The sequence below is a fragment of the Trichoplusia ni genome, chromosome 26, assembly GCF_003590095.1.
Source record: "Trichoplusia ni isolate ovarian cell line Hi5 chromosome 26, tn1, whole genome shotgun sequence".
NCBI lineage: Eukaryota > Metazoa > Arthropoda > Insecta > Lepidoptera > Noctuidae > Trichoplusia > Trichoplusia ni.
The window spans coordinates 1,969,738-1,995,478 of NC_039503.1; the positions used below are offsets into that span (position 1 = coordinate 1,969,738).

Here is a 25,741-nt window from a genome sequence, read left to right on the forward strand (position 1 = left end):
AACCAGAATTCCTGAACAGCTTCTTATATTAAGATCCATTTACTTCTTTAAAATAAAAAATATCTGAAGCAACTGGCTTTAAATAAACTTTAGTCCTCCTACTTAATAAGATAGAGTATTTGTTTGTTGATTTGAAATTTGTATCAATGGTGAGGATATTACAGAAATGAACATCAAATTACATTTTACATTGCTATATCCGTAATACATATTAATATCAAAAATAATTCAATATAAAATCACTTTAAAAATGTACGTTAAACTAATGAGTAGATACTTTTGAACGTACTTTAGCATTACCATGTCTGAAAGTCAAAGTCCAGAAACGGATCATTAAAGTATTGACTGTGAGTCAAGTAGGAACAGTTGGCAAATAATTGGAGCTTTCCACTACGTTCCGATGCTGCAACAAAAATTCTGCGAATTATCAGACTCTACCTATGTAGAGCTTCATTTAATTAATTAGGTAGATGAATGTCGAAATGAACGGATATTAATATTTTCGCATAATGTTATTAAATAATAATATACTTTTTTATAAAATTATGTCTATATTTTTGATAAAAAATGATAGTAAATTCTCGATCTACAATTTCTGTATCAAGGCTAAGAAAAGATGAACAAATCTTTGGTAAGTTATTTAGAGTATTTAATTTATTTTGACTGAGTCCTCGAAACAGCTTTTTGCTGTAAATAACGATTTGTATGATAAACTAAAAAAATATAAATTAAAAAGGAATATTAATTTACATTCAAAAACACATTTGAGGAATGCGTAGCTTGTTAAAATTAAATCCAATTACAAAAATTACAGTCAACAGTAGTTACCCAAAAATTTATAAAATTATGCATCGAAAATCTCTTTTTTAAAACAACTCCCAGTCAAATTTACTTACATGTGAAACGCTTTTATCAATTTATTTATCCGATTCATTAGACGATCGAAGTGTTTCGGCGAGATTTATTTTTTTCTCCGTTTGGACGGAAGGAGCGGAATAAATATTAATAATAAAGAGGGTTTGCCTTCAAAATTACGCAGGAGAGGCGCACCGTGTTGACGACTCCTAATTTGACGTAATTTGCATAGATTATGCCAGTTCGTTGAGTGCCAATCTTTTTAAGTGGCTTCTTCTACTCATTTTGTGTTCCTGCCGCGGCCCAATAAGGAATTTATTATATCCAAGTGCTTTCTTTGCGAATATTTTATGTTTCATGAGGTAACTTGCCGTCCCCTACTTGTTTTTTGTAAAAACAACACATTACTTTTTTGGATTTGACTTCATTGGATTTTTATAACGTTTTTGTAGTGAGCCATTATTTTAAATTTATCTGTTTTTTTATATAGAGTAATGAATGTTGAATAAGATGATCTCTTACTAACAAATAATTTCCCCGTAGCAAAAAGTCAATTTCCAACATTTTACCATCGGCCAAAGTGGAACATTCAGCGCTCGAGTGCTACCTTCCTACATTCCGAACACAAATATCAGCTAATCCTACCCTGGCCCCACTTTGTAAGCCAACATTATCTCATGTTATTTTTCGATATTACCCCGTTACAGCGGCGGAGGGCGCGTAAATCAAATTTATAGCCTTTTTATACAGGCATTAAAATTTTATCAGCGAGATTTCTTTCTGTTATGTCCAGTGTGGCCCTGTCGCCCCTTTTTGACTTTCGAGTGGGATGATGAGAGGGATTTGTCTGTTATATTTTGGAATTTTCCCCTTTTTGTTAATTTTAATTTTTCCGAACTTATTTTGCACAAGAAATTTAATTTAATGATGATAATTATCTGGTAGAGCCTGTAATCTACTATAGTTAAAAAGACAGTTCGATAGTTTATATCGACCAGTCCGCCTGTTAAATATAATAAGGAACTTAATAAATTAGACCTAACGAATAGCTCAACACAAATTAATTCCTTTTTTCAGAAAGCGATTTCCCGAAAAACACTCAATCAACTCAAATGTTAACAGTTACATCCTAATGGGTGCTAAGTGATGGTACCTGTACGATAAATCCATCGACATTGGAGGCCTCCATTTAGATTTTTCCCGGGTCGCGCCCGAGGCGATCTTCCGTCGAACGGGTTGAAACAATAAAAGCAGGTGCGATGTCGATCTTATCGATATATGCTGTCGCGCACTAGCCGGCGGCACTGGCGGGTTAAGCCGCGGTTCCTGCATTGCGACACGGCGGAATTAAAACGTTTTTATTTTTACGTACGTAGGTTTTCGCTTTTATCTTGTAGGTAAGCAGGCTGAAAGCTGGGATTTCTGCTGATTGTCCATTGATTGCTCGGGCCTCAATGCGAGCACTGTTTTACTCTTAGTGAACCAGAACAGGTTAACAAGGATATTTTGGCCCAAATTAAAGGCTATACGAACATCTTTGTTGAAGGTATTTGCCGACCTGATGAGCGTATTTTGTGTTTCACAAAACGGAGTTTGAAACTAGCAAATTAACAAAGTAGGACGAAAAACACAAAACCAGTCGCTTATGAAGTTCAAATAAGGTTGAACACTAAGCAAATTGGAGTTTTGTTGCAATTCCCTCATACAAAGGATGTCATCCGAACAGTCAATAAAAGGAAATTAAAAAGTATTACAGAAAGTTACTCATCGAGCTCTTCGTTAATTTTCGTTCGATATTCAACTTTCAAACACAAGCGAAGTTTATAAACAGACCACACGCACACACACATACAAATGAAGCTCATACTGTAATCACTCGGGCATTGAAAACATACGTTCATTCGCTCAAACAAAATTTCAAATTCAGAATATATTCACTGACGCGGCTGTCTGGCCACAAGTTTTTAATACGACCAAATAGGATGGTTGTACACTGTGCAATGTAGAGTTGTACCGGTTATACATCGGCGTGTGTGCACCAAAAAGTAAGTCATAACGAGTGCGAATCAAAGGTTTACATAATGAGGTGGCTCTATTCAGAGAGATGTGCGCGACAACATTGGATACGGTTGTGAATATTTTGGGGTGTGAGAAAATTGTTGTAGTGGAGACTGGAGAGAAGAGTCGACAGAAATAGATTGTAAACTGTGCTATTGTATTAATGTTAGTTAAATGAGAAAGAATTTGTTCTCTCAACTTTTTTTGGAAATAATATGTACGAGGACATTTTTTATTTTAAAACTATTTAAATTTGTCTGGTCGAATTATGTCAAGTACTATGTCTATGTTTGTAGGCTTCGATCCCCTTTCGGATGAAAACAACTTAATCACATAGACAGTATTGTTTTTGCACTCAAAATTATTACCGGTATGCGTTTTTCTTCAGCTGATCAAATCGTCTGTCTTTATCTTCCAAAGAAAATGAAACATTGCCATTAACTTTTACTGTTACTAAAACTAAGACACATTTCGCATTTAAACAAAATAAGCTCCTCAAAAATTATTTTAAAAGTTACCAGATGGTTGATGATAGCTCGATAATATGAAGAGGTGTTGTCATATCCAGTATTACAGTATCCAGGCGTTGTTTGAGGAGCGGCGTGACCGCTGGGGGGCTGCAATCAGCTAACCAGATCAGTTGGGCGCAAACACAATTGATAGCACCCACACGCATCCACAACTCTTCCTATACGTACTAATGCTGACGTTCATGGTGTTCATGTGATTTTCCTTTTAAAAGTATCTATGTTTTGACTGTCATTGAACTGAACAGAAGATTGCGAGGAGTCAGAGAGTTATGAATTGTACATATGTTGTCAAATGTTTTGATGCTCTACAAAGAGATGTGAGTGGGATGTCGTTGATGCGATTTTGTCTCTTTGATAATAGGTATGATAAATAGATAATAGGTATATCGTCACTATTTAATGTATTGCACTGTCTACTACATTCACATACAGTTAAGTCATTTAAAATGTTTTGAATTATGTTTTTTTTATTCATGTGATATATTTCTAGACTCTACAATATTTCGGGATTAGTTGTCGATAATTTTAAAAAGTTTATCTTCTGCGGCTAAGATCTAAACTAATTTTGATTTCGTTGCAGTGGTGAGATTTAGTCGAATGCAGGCCACTGTGGCTGGTTTTAGAAAACATTTTGAGAACACTGTTGGTAATACATGATTATAAGTAATATTATTCACTGCGTACGTTTCAATGTCAAATATTACCGACTTTACCCTAAAACTGAACATAAATAAAATAAAGAAACAACAAGATAACGAAAATGCCTAGAGCTCTTTAGATTTTTCTAAACACCGTATGACTTTGCTATGAATCAAAGCTTGTGCCACAACATGATCAAGAGAATTTAGCCTTGCAGTCTTTAAAAGTAAAACAGTTTAACGAAATAACACTGCATTAAACAAAAGACGGAGTTTTGATTCATCTTTAATAACACGTCAAGATTTTAGCATGCGGTGTTTATAAGTTCGGTTACAACATAACATGTGCAATGCACATTGTGTCAGCTTACGTCTTATTTTCATGTAAATATAAGGTGAAGTTAGTTTACGTGTTTATAAGATCTAAGAAATACCGATATCCTCTAAGCACAAAATCGACATTGCTGCCTGTTGCGGGTTTTTTTTGCCCCTTTTTGATTCGATTTTGAACAGATTCCAACCCGCGTTATTTTTAAAATCGTAAGACTGAATCACTCAATTGTAGAGTAGCCTTATAAAATACTTCTTGCTCACGAGTCACTTGCACGAGTTATTTTGCTAATAATTTTGACGTATCAAACAATTATTAATTACTGTGACCAGAGTAAATTTTCTTTCTGTAACAAAAAACTCTGATATTTAATTCAAAGTGAATTATCAACTGTTTTATTAACGACCATAACATTATCATCGTCACATGATCATAATAAACTATTTTTAGTTTTTTCCTCTTCTTCTTCTATTTAATCTAAAAATGTCTTCAAGTTGCGACTAATATAAGACAGCGACATTGCATGATCTGCGATGTCATTAAATTTTTCTCTTCGGCTCAATTACACGCACTCGATATACATGTAATGAAAACGAATGTGTAAAGTCACCCTGAACGGGACAACATAGATTTATATGCTGGTTGAAAATAAAAATACCGTCTTAATTTCTTAGAATCTTTCTTTTATCTCATAATCTCTAGATACATATATACATTTCGATTATACATTGCCAATTGGCAGACATTTATTGTACATTGTTCGTTTAATAAATACCCTTTTACACTATTTACAATTATACATTTGTCTTTTTAACTATTAAAGTAATCAGTCATTTCTCGAAGAATAATAAAACTTTACATTTAAAAATCGATTTACAGTTATTAAAGTTACGAAATAATTATTATAGACAAGCTTGAACACATCTGCAATAAAAGTAACAAATAATCTATCAACATTTACTTTGCTAGTCTAAACTCTATCATCTAAATAAATCTAACAATAAATATCTGATATAAATCAAAGGATTTTTAATACCTATATGTATTATGTACAAGCTCATTGGTTTATCACATTTCAACAAATCCACCATCACGATGGATACATAACTATCACGTACTAAGGTCACTAGCACTATACAGTCAATATGGCCGCCACACAGATTTGTGCGTCGCTAACGAACCGTTCGAAATCTTGGTGGATGTAGGACTAGACGACAACATTCTCGTGGTACGCTGTGAAGGTGCTTTTAACTCATTTCGAGCTCGCGGCCTGTCTGATACCGTGGAGTCAGCGGCCTGAACCCGCTTCATCTCTTGAAGCTCAACATTCGCTGGTCTGGTCGGATGGAAAGCAGACTTCACTACTTCAATGGTTTCTTCGTCTGATTCATCGGAGATTGTGGCATCGTGAATTGAGTTAACTTCCGACTTCGAATCAGCTTTCGATCTATCAGGACTAGCATTGTTTACACTTCTTGGGCTACCACTCTGTCGGCTACTCGTCGGTGACAAGCGAGCACTCGATGTATCCATTGAAGAAACGTTGCTTTGTAAGTGTCTTAGTGCTTCATAAGGATTGATGCCGTTCTTCAGTGTCAGTTCTGGTGGTAGGGCTTTCATTGCTAGGTCAGCCGGATGCGGACCAAATGGTAGGAGCCCATTTGGCGGTAGGAAAGCACCGGGAGGAGGGATCAGACCCGCTGGAGGAAGATTCGAAATTGCTGGTGGGAACGGGAACAATTCTGCTCCGGGTAATGTTACCGGTGATGTTGTTATTGGGCCGGCAGCACCTGTTAACAAAGATAATAGAACATTAGTACTTGTAACGGAAGGAAAAATATTTTTCAGGTCTTTTAACCGTGATTGTTGTTGCTACCCGTGTGGTGCCGGGCTAGAATTGCACCACCCCATTTCTTCTCGTGGGTGTCGTAGGAGGCGACTAAGGGACAAAACAACACCGGGGGCGGGCAGCAGCGCCCCACGGAGAATAACTATACCACAGAACTGCGGTCACCAACCCGCATGCCAAGCGTGGTGACTACGGCAAATCCCCCCCTTATGCAGCACAATTTAAATTCACGGCCCCCAGTTCCCGGTAGCTGCACTATTCCTGGCCATGGTACCGGCCACGGTAACGGTGCAGTGGGGGGTGCTAAGAATCCCCGGGTGACGGCAGGGTACCTACGCAAATTGACTTTGGCGACGTATAACGGACGTACACTACGGCTGAACGAGCACGTTGCCGAATTGGAAGTAGAGTTAAGTCGTATTAACTGGCATATCGTAGGGTTATCAGAACTTCGAAGACAGGGGGAGGAGACGATAACTCTCGAGGCTGGTCACTTACTCTATTTCCGAGAAGGACACCAACCATCTCAAGGTGGCGTCGGTTTTATGATCCACAAGTCACTCAAGGGCAGCATTGTGGAAGTTGGCAGTGTGTCGGCAAGGGTGGCATACCTTGTTCTTAAAATAACGGAGCGTTACACTTTGAAGGTCATTCAAGTGTATGCCCCAACGTCTTCGCACCCAGACGACGAAGTCGAGGCCATGTACGAAGACATAGTGAAAGCTATGTCTCGTACCAAAACATTCTACACTGTTGTCATGGGTGACTTCAACGCCAAAGTAGGAGTACAAGAGAATGGCGAGTCGAGAGTGGGTCCCTTCGGCTCTGGGCGCAGAAATCACAGGGGGCAAATGCTGGTAAACTTCCTCGAGGCTCAGGGGCTCTTCCTGATGAACTCATTCTTTCAGAAGAAGCCCCAAAGGAAGTGGACCTGGCGGAGCCCCGATAACGTGACGAGGAACGAGATAGACTTCATTATGTCAAACAAGCGCCAGATATTCAGAGATGTCTCTGTGATTAACAGGGTCAATACCGGTAGTGATCACCGACTGGTAAGAGGCACTCTGAGTATAAATCTCAAAATCGAGCGAGCGCGATTGATGAAGTCAACTCTCAGACCAACCGTGCCCCAGGTCGAGGCTGGCTGCGAAAGCTTCCAGTTGGAGCTACGAAATCGATTCGCTATGTTGGAAACTACTCAGGATATTAGCGACGCCACCGATTGTCTGGTACGGGTTGTCCGTGAGGTGGGCTATAAGTATTTTCGACCGATGAGTAATGGACGCAAGTCGGCACTCACCAGCGAGACCCTGGAATTGATGAGGAAACGGCGAGAAAACATAAACGCAACACCGTCTGAGCGTCAGGTACTTAACAGGGAGATAAAAAAGCTGATAAGACGCGATACTCGGCGTGCGAATACCCGATCCATTGAGCAAGCTATAGAGCGGAACCAAGGCTCAAAAGTATTTTCCAAGGCTCATATCTCCCGTTGTCACCTGACAAAACTCAGTACGTCACAGGGCACTACCGTTACCTCGAAGCCAGAGATACTCGCTGAAGTCGAAAAGTATTATGGGGACTTATACTCACCAAAATCGAGCCCGCCCCAAGCACACAGCGCGGATGACCCACGAGCCAGACTTACACGCCACCTTACAGACGAGCTTCCCGACATTGACATGGGTGAGATTAGAATAGCTCTCGGACAGCTACACAACAACAAAGCTCCGGGAGATGACGGAATAACCACTGAGCTGCTCAAGGCAGGTGGAACACCTGTCTTGACAGAGCTTGTTAAGCTCTTCAATTCCGTCATCCATACTGGCATAACACCGGAGGCATGGAGCAGAAGCGTGGTGGTATTATTTTTCAAAAAAGGCGATAATACGCGGCTTGAAAATTACCGCCCCATTTCACTTCTGAGCCATGTGTATAAGCTGTTCTCGAGGGTTATCTCGAATCGTCTCGCCCAAAAGTTCGATGACTTCCAGCCACCGGAGCAGGCCGGGTTTCGAAAAGGCTACAGCACCGTGGACCACATACATACGCTAAGGCAAATTATACAGAAGACAGAGGAGTATAATCAACCTCTATGCCTAGCGTATGTGGACTACGAAAAAGCCTTCGACACCGTCGAGACCTGGGCTGTGATGGAATCCATGCAGAGATGTCTCGTGGACTGCCGATATGTCGAGGTGCTGAGGTGTTTGTACAAGGCCGCGACAATGACCGTTCAAGTACAAGAACAGAGCACAAAACCAATCCAATTGCGTCGAGGAGTAAGACAGGGAGACGTAATCTCTCCGAAACTGTTTACAAACGCATTGGAGGACGTTTTTAAAACGCTTGATTGGAAAGGACGGGGATTGAACATCAACGGTCAGTACATCTCACACCTGCGATTTGCAGATGACATAGTCATCATGGCGGAATCTCTGCAGGAGTTGGAGCTGATGCTTAACGGCCTAAGCGATTCTTCGCGACGTGTGGGTCTCGGAATGAACCTAAATAAAACTAAAGTCATGTACAATGGCCTTGTTCTTCCGAGACCCATGGTCGTAAATGGCGCTGCTCTCGAGGTTGTGCAAGAATACATATATCTTGGCCAAACCATCCAACTGGGGAGACACAACTTCGAGAAGGAAGCGAGCAGAAGAATACGTTTGGGCTGGGCAGCATTCGGGAAGCTACGTCATATCTTTGAATCGTCGATACCACAATCCCTTAAGACCAGGGTCTTTAACCAGTGCGTCCTACCCGTAATGACGTATGGAGCTGAAACGTGGACACTCACCGTGGGCCTGGTCCATAAATTCAAGGTTGCTCAGCGTGCGATGGAGAGAGCGATGCTCGGGGTATCTCTGGTGGATAAAATTCGTAACGAAGTCATCCGCCAGAGAACCAAAGTTACCGATATTGCTCGCAGAATCAGCACGCTGAAGTGGAAATGGGCCGGCCATGTCTGCAGACGGACAGACGGTCGATGGAGCAGACACGTGTTAGAGTGGAGACCACGTGTAGGCAAACGTAGTGTAGGACGTCCTGCGGCACGATGGACCGATGATTTGAAGAAGGTGGCTGGCAGCGGATGGATGCGGGCTGCCCAGGACCGGGATGGTTGGCGCTCTTTGGGGGAGGCCTACGTTCAGCAGTGGACGGCGATAGGCTGAGATGATGAGTTGTTAGATGTTGATGAAAAACTAATAGAATATATCGAGCAACCGTTTGCTGATTTGCTAACATGACGTAATATGAGAGACGAGCCCCTGGGGATGGCCCGCGGCGCTCGGGCACTCCGTCTATTCCCTGAACAACGGGGGTGCATAATCGTACCAAGGATAATGTACAATCTGTAGGCGTTTAAAGGCGGCATCACCGAAAGGGATGTTTTTTTAGTGCGATATCGGGAGGGTGAGGGTGCAACATTTATTTATCCGAACTCTACGAAGTTCTTTGCAACACGACACAGTATTCCGTAATTCGGTACGATGCTAGTCTTTCAGCGACACGGCGGAGTATGTGTCGGCGCATTATAGATGCAGAGCACGTGAGTAGGTGTTACAACGTGTGCACTCCACAAAGCCGAGAGCATCGCGATAAGGAAGCACACCTATCTCCGCACACGGCGGACAAAGAGGGCTCGAAATGTGCAATTTTCATTAGCAGCTGTGTTCAAAAAGTTCTTCCCGTGGAAGCTTTGATTCTCGATAGCGTGTATGAGAAGCTGGCGCATAAAAAGGACACGATGGAGGCGCAGATTGGGCCACAAAGAGCTCGGAGGTGGTGCTACGTTCGTTTCTCTTTTGCACTTTTTCTGTTTGCAGCAGTGGCAGTGCGCAGACCACTTTAAAAGGCAACGAGGGTGGGAGGGGACGTAACTAGGGGGTAATTTGGCGAGGTGGGGGCCAATATCGGCGTCGCGCCTGATTGAGGTGATTCCCGATCGTTGAATTTGATTCTGTTTTGCTTTGACCGTTATTTTTAATTAGCCTTTATTGGGTTAACCGGATCTGGTTCCGGAGGTGACACAGTATTGTGTAACTAGACAATATAAGGATGGCTAAGTTTTACGGCGGAAACTTTGTGAAAGTTTTTTCCTATTCATGCGGAGTTGTGCAAAAACTAAAATAATGGGTGGTCTTTTGTTCTTTATTCTCATCATAAGCTGTTGAAAAAAGCGCAAATCGATTACACATGTTCAAAGTACGTCTCACGTCTGTGAGCTCGCCAGTTCGCAGCTTTAATAAAAGTCTGTAGGTGTTTGAGTACATTGCTCCTCGCGTTTCAGCGTCGGAAACAAAAAGTGGCTGGTGGCGCGGTCGCCTACATTGGAATAAAATTGACTCCACACTCTCTCGAACGTGAAGGCAGTGCTTTTTTGTACGTTTAGTAGCACCCCCTACTTTCCCCCGTGGTGTGGACTTCAGCGGGTGGTTTTGCTTCGGTCGAGCCGGTGTTGTTTTGCAGAGTTCAAGAGTCGCTTCTTTTATTTGAGCCGCTTTTGCGTTGTACGGCCTTGAGGGGCGGTACTGTTGCTTGCAACATGTTTTTGAGTGCTGTTTGTTAAATCGGGAATTTTTAAATTAACAAATACCGTTATTGTACGCCGATCGAAAGTTTTAAAGGATTAGATGTTCGAAGAAAGTTTCTTCAGTAGAAGAGCCCGATTTCTATCTTCATTCTAGTTTATATCAGCAAAAGTGTATATATAAAACTGTATCTTACCTTTAATGAGCGTGGCGGTTTGGTCTCGCATTTGCGGTGGTCTGAAGTAGTCTGCCCACGCGTAGTTGAGGTAAGCCGCATCCAGCCAGCCGGGGTTCAACAGGAACGGGCTAAACGCACCCGGATGACCGTATCCATAATCTAAAACAATGAAAGCAATTGTTAGTGATGTTGAAAGTCATAATCTAAAATTAATAAAAGAACAGTGTCGTAAATTTCAAAGGTTATTGCGGTTTGCCAACATGGCTTTGAAAATAAGTCTCCCCTAAGTTTGCTAACTATGTGTATATCGTGGTGTTGTCCTACAGAATGGCTTATTAAGTAGATAGTGACGTAGCGAGGTCAGCAACGTCTTGAGCCACGTCCGCAAGCACTAAAGTCACAAAGGGTGGCCGTAAAGGCGGCGACACACGGGCCGCGCTCTGTTTACCGCCCGACGACTATAACAAGGGCTCTGTATACAAACCGAGCCAGTTTACTACTGCAGTTAGCCGGCTCCTCTGTGCCATACGTTTTTACGACCTTCCAACGTCACGTTGCCTTTCGCCTTTCATAGCGAAACACTTTTTATGTGTTTAATCGATACACTACTGAAGACATCGTCCAAATCTATTTTCGTTTTTTTACAACATTCTTAATACAATCAGGAGACGTCCCAATTGATGCGATCAGGTGTATAACGTTTTTACTGCCGGATTAAACTGTTTACGAGCACTTAGTCTACTTTGTTTTGAACTTTGTATACGCGGTGCTTCTTACACTCTTTATACGAAGTTGTTGCAACATTTGCTGGAGTGTTTAGCCTAAATTTATCGTAATCTAAACACTGATTGTTATGGGCACACTTTTAAGTTTTTACACGATCGATTTATCGCTCACTAAATTGAGAGTTGTTTACGAAACAATTAGTTTATTCGTGCTCACCGTACCCCTTTTCGCGGGGAGATTAGCGAGTGTTTCGTGAGAGCGTTTCCCAGATCGCGGGTATTTTAAATTAAGAACTTGATGGATGGCCCGTCGCGCTGTCACGCGGCTATCCGGCGGAGCTGAGGAACGCTCCGACATCATGGAACAATAATAAGTTAAATGTGGAACTCGGAAACGGGCCGCTCCATTTGTTAATGTCAGTATTCAATTAAATTCAGTTCCCCGACCCTTTGCATATGCGGGGTTCTGAATATTAAAGCGGCAAAGAGAGCATTTCTAATGTTGAGAAGTGCTATATGATTACTGAGTGCTTGAATTAATATTAATCAGCGTAAGTGGGGACGTAACCGACACAAAAATTTGTTCGAAGTACATTTGAACTTCGTACTTAGATACTGTGCTAACTTTATATTCGGATTGTGGCAAATATTCATTGTCACAATATTAAAAGAATCTGTGCGTGTGAATGTTCACCGAGAGAGTTATTTCAACGAGAATTCCAAAACAAAAATACTGCACTCGCTGTGTAAAAGTGTTGTGTGAATCTATAAAGTTATTTCTGCGTCCGTTAATCACAGCTGTCCGAAAACTGTACAATGGCATAAGAATGTGTCTCGGATCAAAACGCGTCGCGGCCAAATTTGTACCGCTCGGGACGATAAACGGGCGATACGACACATAAGTGTCAAAACGGGCATTAAATAACTCGACAAGATGAGATGCGAGCGTGCTGTCACTCGTAAATTAATGTTAAGGAGCCGAGTTCTTGAATAAATGGAATCAGAGTTATGGCTCATAATTTGGACGGGGTGGCGACGACGCCCAATAACTAACACCACATTAATACGTCTGTGCTTAATTGTCTGTGTTTATGATAATTTAGTAATATCTGTTTTGTATTTGATGGCAAAGAAGTATTTATACTTTAAATAATCAGAAGATGGCGTTATTTTCATTTGTTGTTAAAACCAAACTAAACTTTAGCAATAGAACCATACAATTTGTTAAAGTTTCGTAGCAATTCCCTTTAACTCTGGAAGTAGTTTCGATAAGTTTAAATTTCCCATATGTCGTTTGTTAATCTTCGAGGGTTCCGTCGGCTGGTTATGAGGGTCACTGGCTGTGATGCGGTATTTTAGCAGCTAGCAGGGACATAAAATCCATATTTTAGAGGCACAGGCGTCGGGGTGCACGCGGGGAGATCAAACGGAGTTTACGACGCGGCCCGAGATTGTTTACATCTGTTACGCGGCCACCGCCGCACCGGCGAAGTTGGTAACCGCTGTACACCAAGTACCCAGTATTATACACCATTGTAATATAACGTCAAGTTTCTAGAATGTACCTAAATATTTCTGGCTAAATAAAATGTATTTTGGAACAGTACTGACGGCTACATACTGCGTTTTCATTAAAGATCATGATTTAAAACGGATTTTAAGTTGAGCAAAAACAGCATAATCATTTATTAGCAAATCTTAAAGATATTATAAATTGTTTTGATTAACTAAAAAAATACAATATTCGCTAAAGAAAGTATATAATGACACAAAAAAAAAAACGAAATTTATTCTACACCAAGAAAAAGCGTCAGAAACGATATACTTTTTATAATGTCTGAATGTAAGGTTAATTTACTAACTACGTGTTAATTAGAGCCGTGACGTGGCCATTAGACAGTCTGCCATTGATCGCTTTATTACCGCCTCCTTTGATCTTTATCTCTCGGATGTTAGTTTTTCCGCATACTGTCTTTTTATTATTGGTCGAAGTTTGGGCGCAACTGTTTGTTTACACAGACGTCTTACATTCAACGTTGTAACATCCAAAATAGATTTGTGGTGTCAAAACATTATGATTTCGTTTTAATTTGTTGATTGTCTGTACGTTTTTGTTCGTGAGTATTTCAGTCGGATTGTGATTGATAGCGTCTGGCTGAGATTTAGCTGTGACTCAAGTTTTATTGTCTGAACTAGTTTTGAAGTATTTATTGGTGTTTTTATTGTGTCTAATAGACCGGAATTGAAACGTTAAATACTTTTCATGACTTTATTAACGAAGAAATTGTTTTGAAGATTGAATGTTTGCAATTATTTTTTTTTGCTTTAATAAATTTGCATTTTATTGGTTAATGATTTAATAAATTTTGTTTTTAATTTTCTCAGCGTTACAATGCTGGCGTATTTTCAAACATTGACCTTCAAAAATATATAAATAGGGGAAGTATATTAAGACATTCACATTACACGAAAGTATAAAAGCGTGTTCTTGTAAACACCAATAACCATTTATAAACCCCACGTCAAAACATGCCTCGGTTAATGTTAACTCCTTACTAACATAAAAGCAGACAATCGTTGTTATTTTAAGAGAGAGCTGTCTTAGCTGTAATTCTTACAGAGCAGATTAAACTGAGGAGGCCATTAATGTCGCAATGATTGACTATCGTTCGTTCAAGAAGTTAATCCCACCGATTAATTATCGAGACAAATTATTAAAGAAAAAAATTGTAAATTAAAATGTAAGTATTGTTAGAATTAAATAATTTTTGCTGGGTTAGAATAAAAACTCGTTTGAATGTGGTTGGATGTTGCGGCGCCGCAAAATCGACCTCGACTCTGTGGACTGGCGCGGAGCCAGCGAGTCGCGCACGCGCATCGTACAGATTCATTTATAAAGACTAGTTTTTTTTTATTGTTTCAGCATGGGCTCTAACAAATGACGATAAATGTCAATCCTTTTTGTTGAGATTATGTAGGTCAACAAGTCAGCTATTTTAGTGAAGACTAGAGATTTTTTTATTGAATTAACTTAATATTGAAGAGTTCACAAATAGATCACGTTTCCTTTATACATTTTTGTTTTATAGTTTTTATTTTAATAGATTATGAGATAAATCAATATCGTGATCATAGCTGATTTTAAGGGCAATTGCAACTTTAATTAAACCAAAAAGTATCCCAAATCTTAAACTACTCCGATTTTTTTTTCATTTGTAAAGTAATTATTCTTATTGCAATGATTAAGATAAAAATGTTGAAAGTTTGAAGTGCTAAACAGAAAAATATCAAAAAATACTAACTACTAACTAAATAAAATAATAGTTTAGAAATAACTTTAAAAGTAACTTCGAAGAAGTTTTAAACTTACTTTGCTTAGTTCTAGGTTCTCTGGGGCCGTCGACGGTGACTTTGATGGCTTTCATGTAGGTGGCGACTTGGCTGGGGAACGAGCTGATGGTGATCGTCAGCGAGAAGGACTTGCCTCGCCCGCTGCGACCCACGAACCTCAGGTCATTGAACTTTGCGACCTGGTTCTTCATCACCGCCGTGCAGTTCCTCAGTTCTGCCATAGCGTTCTCATCATTTCCAGCCTTGATCGTGACCAGAGTGCCATCCTGCACGTCGTCCAGGGCCACCACCTTGAAAGCCACCGGCAGCGACTTGTTGGACCGCCAGTGTCCCGGCAGCACGGAGCAGAGCACGGCCGGGGAGCCGGTCTGCACCAGCTCGCCGTGGCTCTGTCGGTAGTACTCATGGATATGAGCATAAACGTCCGCCATGCTGGGGGCCGGGGGGCTCGCGTGCGGGAGGTGCATCGACTTCAGTCTACCCTCAACGAACACCGCACCGACTCTCGACACGCCACTGAAGTCCTGTGTCACGCCACTGTAGTCTCTAAACACTTTGGTAAAAGTTTCAAAACACGCGATCGTTTTTCAAACTCGCGGGAAATGTTCGTCGCGTGCGCGCGGAGCGCTCGGAAAGTTGTGCAAAGTACGGGCGCGAGACTCCGTGTGAGCCGCGAGCAGCGTCTACACCACTTGTTGGGCGCGGACGGCAAGACGCCGGGCGGGGGCTCGGAAAAATATACGGCGGCCGGGTGACTCGCCGAGACCGCAAGCCGAAGACTCACGACGCGCACCGAAGTCGTGGCGGGGACGCGTGCTCACGAGAACTCGGGTTTCGACTGATGACTGTGATACGACGCGACTTTTTCCGATGGTCAATATTTTGCGTTCGCGCGGTCGCCGCCCCCACCCGGGTGGCGGCCCCTTCGTCTCGTAAAAAGCGGGAAGGAGACGAAGGGTGCGGGTGATGCGGTGTCGCGGCGGGAACGAGCGGGACGGCCGCGGTCGGTCTCTGCGTTTTTATAAAAATGCTCGTTGGAGTGGGACGCTGCCGCTCACCGCCGCCTAGTGGGAGAGGGATGGGTGGATTTTTTTGAATCACCGCGGTGACGTATCGCGAGGCGGCGGTAATTAGGCCGCGGGGCGGCGGGAAACCGCGGCCGGCGCGAAAACCTATCAACGAGCTCATGAAAAATTATGATTTTCATGTTTGGAGTCGGCGCCGCTCGCGGGGTGGCACTTCATTTTCGCTAAAACACGCGAAGAATTTTAATGACAAGGGTTTTGACACTTTTGACTGACACTTTTAATCAGCCCTATTTAAGTGAAAAATTATAGTATCTACTTCAACTAATAATATAATTCAATTAAAAGAGTGGGTGACTTTTATATATTCTACGAACATATTTAATATTTATTCTTGAGAGTGATACCTAGTTTAATGAGTTACAGTCGCTTTTCATGAAACATTGTAAAGAACGTAGAAGTTCTTAACAGTAATTTTAATAACAATCTAAACAAGTTTTTGTTTGAACTAAAATATATTTAATTCGAATTTTCAATACAATTTGTAACAAGAACTAAAGAATTAAAACAGAAGTCGAAAAATTCGTACAAAGAGTTGATACGGGCCGCGTCCGCGTGCGGTTAGCCGCTGTATTGCGGTGTGAGCGTGACAGCGCGGCGGGCGAGCGAGACGGCACGAGAGGAGGCGGGGCCAGGGCGGGCCGGGAAACTTGTGCAGAACTTTCGCGAATTTCCCGCGCTTTCCGCGAAACGAAGCGCGGAAATGCACGCGTCGACAAACTAAACTTTTGCGATTAAATAAAGTACTTATTTGAATGTTATGTATTATGACCGTTTAAAGTTCTAGTATATGTAATACCAAGAACTGCAAAAGTGCCACAACACCAAAACAATCCAGTTTTTTTGTTTATTAAGTATAAATAGCCCTTCACTTCAATATTCCCGATAAGGAACCACATGTTAAAATAAAGCAAAAATACCTCTATAATTAAAATTTATTAGGTTAAAACGAAGTTTTCTTATCAATCCTTATAAATATTTACTGCTTTTATCTAAAACGAGGTGTACCCAAACAGGGCCATTGTTTTACTAAAACTTATGGTTTTTATGACCGGCGGTGTCTTTGGCGGCGTGTCTATTGTGCACTATATGGCGAGGAATCTTTTGTCTTTCGTTGTATACATACTTTATGGTTCGAAGTTTGCGAATAAAACAATTTGCAGTATCATAAAGTAGGTATAAATGTTTATGGTTGTATTGGCGAATATTGTGGGTTTGTTATCTACCTACCTATGGTTAGTAACGGTTGTGTCGGCGTGCAGTATCCAAGGCTTTTTTTTTGTTATATCCGAGGTAAAGAGTTTTGTAATTATTTTATTACTTTTTTAACATTCGTGAAGCAATAAAAATGTTCGGTTTGATTTTGGTAGAGAGTAAAATGATTTAGTTTTATGTTTTTGTGGTTTTATTGATACGGGCATTTTAATAGTTGGAAAGGACGATGCCTAGGTAAAATGAACAGTCAAAGAATGTCACGTTATGACTAATTAGGTACCTATCTTTAGTTTTGTATTTGATGGGACTAGAACCTAGCTCAATATATCTAATACCTTAAAAGTAAGGCGACAGAACTTAATTTTAGCCTATCGCCAAGAGCCTATGTTTGATTTAAGAACATTTGAAATTTGCTAGTTGATTATTATTATTTCATTATTCGGTCTAATGACGTTGACGAAAATTCAGATTTAGGCAGGCGATTTTGTGCTCTATTAAGTTAAATAATTAAAATAATTATGCTCTTTGTATCTTAACAGTGTTAATCAAAGTAAAATTTTCGGAATTCCTTTTTTTCTTTTCGGCTTCCATGATTGGATGGTATTTTCCCCCTTACTATGAATTAGGAATAGCATATGAACTTCCTTGCCAGTTCTTGTCCATAAGAATGTAATTTTGGTAAGCGCAACTAGTCATGCTAGCGTTATTTATAGTGACGTTTCGAAAGAGCCTGAAATCGGCCTCCTTGTAATAAAAACATTTTGATTAGATTTCAATGAAAAAATAATATCACCATCATCTGCGTAAGAAATAATATAGTAAAACTAGAGTAGAAAATACTCTAGTTTTATTTTGTAGATTTTAAAAGCTCGTCCTAAAACATGGATTGCCTATATCATCATCGGCCTAGCCTTTTCCCAACTATGTTGGGGTCGGCTACTAGTCCAACCGGTTTCAGCTGAGTACCTGTGTTTTACAAGGAGCGACTGCCTATCTGACCTCCTCAACCCAATTACCTGGGCTACACGACACCTCTTGGTTAGACTGGCTGTCAGACTTTTTCAAGCTTCTGACTACCAGTAACGACTGTCAAAGATGTAGGAATAGCAGCCGGGACCCACAATTTAACGTGCCTTCCGAAACACGGAGGAACTCGCTATGACAAAGATGGTCACCCATCTACGGACCAACCGCGTCAAGCATAGCTTGACCTGTGATCGAATCACTTATGCGGTTATAGCACAGCCACGAGCTTCTCGAGGATTGCCTATATGTAAGATGTAATTTATGTACTATACTACTTCTATACGTCCATTACATCTTAGCAATTCAGCATGTTAAGCAGAGAGGTAGTCGGTCCTTGTAAAACAGAAGTATTTAGCTGTATTCGTTTAGACTAAAGCCGACCCTGATATAGTTCGAAAAAAGCTAGGCTGATGATGAAATAATCTTATTTAATAACTTACTCATAAATTAGAAGATACTGCAATGGGATACGATACCATGAGCACCTCATACAAGTTGTCACTTCAAAAAAAGCAAACAAAAGAGAATCGACAGGACCGCTCTATAAAAAGCCGATAGCGGAGCATAATCATGTTTAAAAACAACATCCAAATAAAAACATCATAAAATTTAGAAAGTCAACATCTAGCCATGTCACCGCCGTTCACAGAGACTGTCAAAGAATATCACTCAATTACAGCAATAAAAATAATATTGTAGGCAAACATTGGAAGCTTTGAAGTTCGCGCCGATAGCTACCGAGCGGTTTTGTGCAAGCGCACTAAGTCCCACAAACAATGGGCCAACGTACAATGCCAACTCGGCTTCTAAGACTCCCTATTATGTTGGTCCAAACATTGGCATTGGCGCATTGTGAGCCCTTTTGTTACCTATTTACCGACTTTTGGGTTGTTACATTCAAGGGGATGGTTACAGAATGCCGCTCTGCACGTCGCAGAAAAAAGTGGATCCCAATGCGTATTGAATGGAAGCAGCGACGGCTAAATAATAACTTAATTGAGTTGTACTATTTTACTAAACCGATTATTGTGTTTTCTTAAAGTAAATTGCAATTAGATAGGGTTTGGTTATTTGAATATAGGTTTAAAGCCACGAGTTCAAGAGTTGAGTATCACTAAGTTATATGGAGTAATGTTTACCTGTCGTCCACAACCTAAACTCCAACTTAATTTATACAAACCTCTAAAAAAGTATTTTATTTTTAATTTATAACTCTTACGCTAGTGAAAATATTTTATTACACCGATTTTTTTACTCTACTATTTTATAAATTCTTAGAGTCGTGGGTAAGGTTATAAGAATCACAATTAAAAAGTTGTATTTTATAAAATCTTACAGATGGAAAGAATAAGATAATATTAGACATGTGACATCTTCATTCATTACTGTCAGATCAGTTCTACCCTAAAACAGGGTTGGAGTAGAAGAAAACAAATTAACATAATTCATTTTTAAATACATTTTATCTGAAGCAACATTTGGTCGAAGTGTAGGTAACAACTTAATTGGAACGGAAGTGTGGACTGCTGGGGAACGGGGTTCGATTCCGAACAATAACGATCACTTAATTACATACAAATGTTTCTTTTGCTCGTTTTGAATGGGGTTTCAATGTCTTCGAACCAGTTGCGTAAGCGATATTTAAATATTAAGTAAAGTTGTGCTTTCGATGTTATTCCTTTGATACGACTACTATTTATTCCTATTTTTTTTACTTTCTTAGTTTGACTCATGCTAGACTCATAAGAGCCTAGCTTCCTTTAATAGGGGTTTAAAGAGAACTGCTGCGATGGTCTTTCGTTCTACCTGTTTCTTAAGAGCGCCAATTTTTAAGGGCTTTTTTAGCTAATTGCCTCGTTGAAAATTGTTTTTCCGTCACTAAAACGGATGTAGCTCTCATGTCCTCAAAATCAATTTTACTTCAAAATACATTAAATAAATTACACTCATTTTCAATCCCAATATTTAGCCACGTTTTGTTACTCAAGAGGTGTCAACTAAAAAATACGTTGCACAATCACAATAGTAGTTCTAAATGTAGTTGCGACCAAGTAACGTGACCCCTTAAAAGCAATTCACATTACACACGAGGGAGACAAAAGCACATATAAACAGTAAGGTAAGAAGAGGAGAGAAATATGTAATGGCTAATTTCAGATAGGTCTGATAATGTTGGTTGTTTAAGTAGTGCGTCGTGCTGTGCAGAACTAAAATGTTAGCAAACGTTTCGCGTACACAAAAGATAAGTGGTGCTTAAGATCACATGTTCACTGATCGAACACTTTAATTGGTCACTCAAGTCCAACTCGATGTAAAAGAACTAATGGTATAATTATCGGTGATAATGTAGTTTGTAACGGTCATGTCTGATACAAAGATCATAGTTTGGCTGAACAAGAACCTTCAGGGTAAGAAATTTCCTGTAACTGCTTAAATTGCCTATTCAGCAGTCAACGTCTGCACTCGCAACTCTTTACTCTTTTATAAGGTAAAGTTAATTTATTTAAGGGCACAAAAAAAAACACAAACACGCATTCAACAATCCATTCTGTAACGTTCTTGTATACATAAAATATCAAACATTTCTAACGAATAATAATCGTAAATTGCACAACTAAGCAAAAACTCTTTATAGCCACATTAAACAGATACCCAAAGCTGTTCCTTAATAGCAGTATTAGGATGTTTGCTCTAAATCGATGAGCCGTAGTGTCAGTAAACGATGCACGGACACAAAGGGTGAATGGTCCTCTTCTACGCATGTACGAAGACCAAACATAACTCCGTAATTGGCCACTTGAATTTCAAGGGAAACCTTTTCGGATGTGGGTAGAGCTATGAATCTAATAGACGGGGTAAAATAATAATTAATTTTATTGGTAGATAACTTTTAACATCGTTGTGAAATAAGGAACAACATGTTTATGTCAGCTCATGATTAAGGACTCCGGTTGGGTCCGAAACTAGTCGGCCAACCCTGATAAATGCGCGTGAGTAAGCCCTTGCTACGTTTAATCGCTAGATACTAATATTATAAATGCGAAAGTAACTTTGTCTGTCTGTCTGTTACGCTGTTAGGTCCAAACCACTGAACTGATTTTAATGAAATTTGGTACAGATATAGAGTTGACCTTGAAAAAGAACATAGGATAGTTTTTATCCCGGACTTTTGAAGAGTTCTCTTGGAAACGCGATATAATCGACATCGGCGCGGGCGAAAAGCTAGTCATGAATAATAATCACGACAGTTACTACCAAAATATGTTTCTTGTTTAAATTAAAATGAAAACCGATATTTTGTTAATTATTGTTTATTATAAATGATTCTTGATTTTACGCTACTTTCAAAAATGTTATTCGTTTGTTATACAATCACTTGGGTGCTTATTATTTATCTTTGTTTATTCAATTGCTGTACAGCAGCACCAACATTTATACCCAAATATAAAACATAAAGATTTATTACACCACGTCTATTCTTGTAGATATCTAAGTCTACATGCATTGGTCTGCTGGCGGCAAGTAATGTGCAAATACAGTAAATCCGGTAAGCGCCGGCGGCGACGTGGGTTCACTTCCCTTGTACTTACAGGTGAAGGACCAAACAATAGCACAGGAAGTGAATTCAGAACGGTTCTCCTATTTATATTGAAGTATCTAATTACTATTGCAAGTAATTCGATAATGTTATGTTGTAGAATTTCGTTTTTGTTGAGTTACAAAATTAGATGGATTAGAATGGCCACTTATTTTAATGGACGATCGATTTGTTCAATATATTTTAAAATATTTCTTCATTTTTATATAATTTGCAAGGGTTTTGATTTAATTTGTTTTGATTTGATTAAAAGAACTACTAATATTTCATACATTTTTGGAACTAGGTCAAAAAGTTCAATACTCAAAGTTCCCATAGAAATTCGATTCGAACAAAATGTAGAATAAACTCACTCTATTTTCACATTTCAATATACACGAATGCTTAATTAAAGTTATAAAAAATAAACCTGAAATCATCGTCGCTATGAAGAGAATGGCGCGCGCAAAAAATGTGACGTCATAAATCCAAATAATCAGAAGTATGCGTTGTATGTGCGAAATTCCATAGTAACATTGGCGGGGAGGTCGGGGTAGAGTGGAACTCATTACTGGCACGTGACACGGCCTCACCGCGCCCACTCTCCCCTACACTGTTATATTTCGCCAATGAGTTATTGAGTGCGCGGAAAGCTCATGTGTTCTGCCGGTTGAGCCAGTATTAATGTTCGACTATGACGGATACATTAAAAGTGTACCTCGAAACTCTGTTTTTGTAAAAAAATACAGAACTCTGCTAAGAGAATTGGATAAATACAGCGAGAATTACGGCATAAACATTCAGGTTTCATGGAGTCATGCTTACAAAAAGATAGCTATTACAAAATAGACAAAAACTTTTTATCATTTAACAAAAAGCAGACACCATTTGATATCATAATTGTGCAGCAACAATACCATTTTAGCACGCCACTTCAGCAGCCGTCATTGTTAATTGAATTTGATTGATGATGCAATACAATACGTCAAATTACCCTACGTATGTGGAAACGCGACAAAATCCCGAGGCCCCCGTACCCGCCCGCTGTATTTTTCTAATTGAATCATGTGTGATTTATTATTGGACTGATGATGTATCATTCTTTCAACAGCAGCCGCGGCTCACCCCATAGGCTTGCGGCCCAAATTATTGCTACAAATGTTCACATCCGCGCTTTTTAACTGCTGCCTCCCCTACGTAAGAGTTTTTATTAAACTGAGTAATCGATTTTTTTGGAGTATTGAACGTTAGAAGTAATATCGTAAAGATTGTCTACATTCGAAGACGAGAATATCAATCTAAGTTGTTTGTGTAACTATTAAATACGACGGATTTATTCTGTACGTGCTACTGTTTGTTGCGTGAACTTCTGAAATTTACCTGTAACTGTACCGAGTACATTAAAATATATTACAGATTAGGATAAAATTGAGTGGTTTGTTAATTCTACCAGAAAAAGTACTTTTGGGCAATAACTACTTCAAGAATAATACCGAATATTATTACTACACATCTTTATTATAAAACGCTTCATTAGATACCCCAAAGCTCTTCAAGTCTCAATAAAAAATACCCATCTTGGCCTACTATAATGCAGGTCACTGCATAACACAACTTCTTTGGAACTCATTTCACTTATAAACCTGTACTACTGTATCCAACGGTTACCAGCTTTCCACGTAGCTCTACCGAGCAGTAAGTATGTTCGCGACCTCATCAGCTAAGAGTCCGTTTCCAGCCGGCGCGCACATTGTCACCAACACTATTGTACGCGCCCAGAAACAGATGCTGTTGTTTGGATAGTGTTTGCCAGGTTAAAAATACATGTACAGGGGATTTCAGGGATGCCATTTCTTAATGTACAGTCAACGGCGAACTGTGTTGAGATTGAAATTCAACGTCGAAATTAAATGAAATGATGTAATTTATTTTATTCTGTAAGTAGTAGATTTATCTTCACTTGTACCATGACTATTTTTTTAAGAACGCAAGAGTTGAAGTTTTTTATCTGACTACAGTGAGAAGAAATGAGGAAATAATCTCAGGGATCGAGGTCTTTTTTAAAGACCAGACAATTTAAAAGTGGAAACACGAATGCAAAGTTTTTCTGAGCTTGCTTTTCTTTTCCTTCTATCTTGGTGGCATGTTTTGCACAAGAGTCTTTTTAGCATAATGCAGTTAGTCTAAGTGAAATCTTTCACTTTTTCACCAAAATTGAGTCCTTCAAACTTTATCTTAAGACATAATTTTAAATCAACAACCACTAATAGTCGTTAGCGTAGACAGTAGACATATTACAACCTTCACAACTTTTTAAACTGGAATATAATACTATCTAGTATTATTTAGATTCTTTAGTTTTAAATCTCTCTTCGGAAGTTGTTGTATCTTTGATCAGAAAAATGACTTTGCGCGATGTTTAGATAACTTTTGATAGAACTTGGATGAGATTATTGTAAACAAATCTTCAAAAGAGTTTATGGGTAATAAAGTACTTTGATATTTTTTGTGTCTACTTATTATGTGTCTTATTATAGCGATGACACTGTTAGTGACCTAGAACTTTAGTGTTTGACTAAAGTCTTTGTTATTGTGATTTTCTATTATTTTATTTACCTACATTTATAGAATTGATATATTTTTCATGACGTTTTACTAAATGTGAATATAAACGGGTATTAAGATCTTTGTAATTTCCATCAATATAAAGATATTGCATCGTAATTTTAATGATATTGATAATAAACACGAAATAATAATTTCCTTTTTTCTTGCAAATAAATCGTGATTCGGTCGGGCGCGGCTCCCCACTAGGGCTGTCACAATGCTCGCTCAGTTTCCGCGCCGTTGGCTGCCAACAAAACCCGCACGCGGACACGCTGACACCCCTAATGTCACTGGTTCCGTGTGTGGTGTTAGGTCGTGAGGTTCGTATCCTTGCACGGCAAACCTAAGTGAGGGCTGATACTTTGAAGTATTTATAACAATTTCAAATTTATTTTGGAAAAGTCACCCACCCATATTATTATTATTATTTTACTAGTACGTCAGTCAAGCGCTTGCCGCGTATCCTAGTTCCATATGGTCTATGATAGAGTATCGTGGAAGGGTTTGGGGCAGGCCTTTGTTGTGCGGTGGGGCACAGTAAATTAGATAAAAAAATAAAGACATGATATTAAAAATGTATTCCAGTAGGTACATTCGATTTCGTTCCTAAAAAGCTTAGAATTAAACACCGAAAACTCAATCCATATCAGTAATTAGAGTCGACATCACCAAATCTAATTTGGTCGCGGCAGCCCTAGCGTAATGTGGGCAGCGCGCCGACGCGCGACGCCCCGTCGCGTCATTGTAAGTCCGCACCGTGTGACATCACGCCTTTGAATCCAACTTTTGTTTTGCACAGCCCTTAATTATCTTGATTAGAAGCGTCAAATATGTTCAGCCGTTCAGCGGATGTTGCTCGGCTTTTACATCCTCTTACGATAAGTGTTCTGTTCTATTTGCTTTAAGAATTGGGGTTATATTTAAGGTTGCATTAAGGTAATTGGTTTTATTCAGAGCTCTGTTAGATGCATGTGCCGTTGGATTGAAGTATTGTTTTTCACATCCATATTTGTGTAGAATTTTGAATCTGCTTGTTTGATATTTTTTTAATAAGTAACAAAACTGTCATCAAAAATTTTAGGGTTGTCTAAAACTTCAAAAATATTTATTTTCTATATAAATTAATTGTCACAGTTTGGAATATTTTTTTTTTTAGGTATGATTTATTAATTTTGATATTGTTT

At 39.5% G+C, this 25,741-nt stretch overlaps 1 protein-coding gene across 1 annotated transcript; it reads right to left on the bottom strand.

Moving 5' to 3' along the window:
* Window positions 1-5,250: 5,250 nt before the first annotated feature.
* On the bottom strand, window positions 5,251-16,401 carry LOC113505679 (segmentation protein Runt-like). The gene is made up of 3 exons (XM_026888480.1): window positions 15,067-16,401; window positions 10,990-11,130; window positions 5,251-6,202 (listed from the first exon to the last, which is right to left on the bottom strand). The coding sequence occupies exons 1-3, from the start codon at window positions 15,512-15,514 to the stop codon at window positions 5,553-5,555; spliced, it is 1,239 nt and encodes a 412-aa protein (XP_026744281.1). The 5' UTR covers window positions 15,515-16,401; the 3' UTR covers window positions 5,251-5,552.
* Between the last annotated feature and the right edge of the window lie 9,340 nt (window positions 16,402-25,741).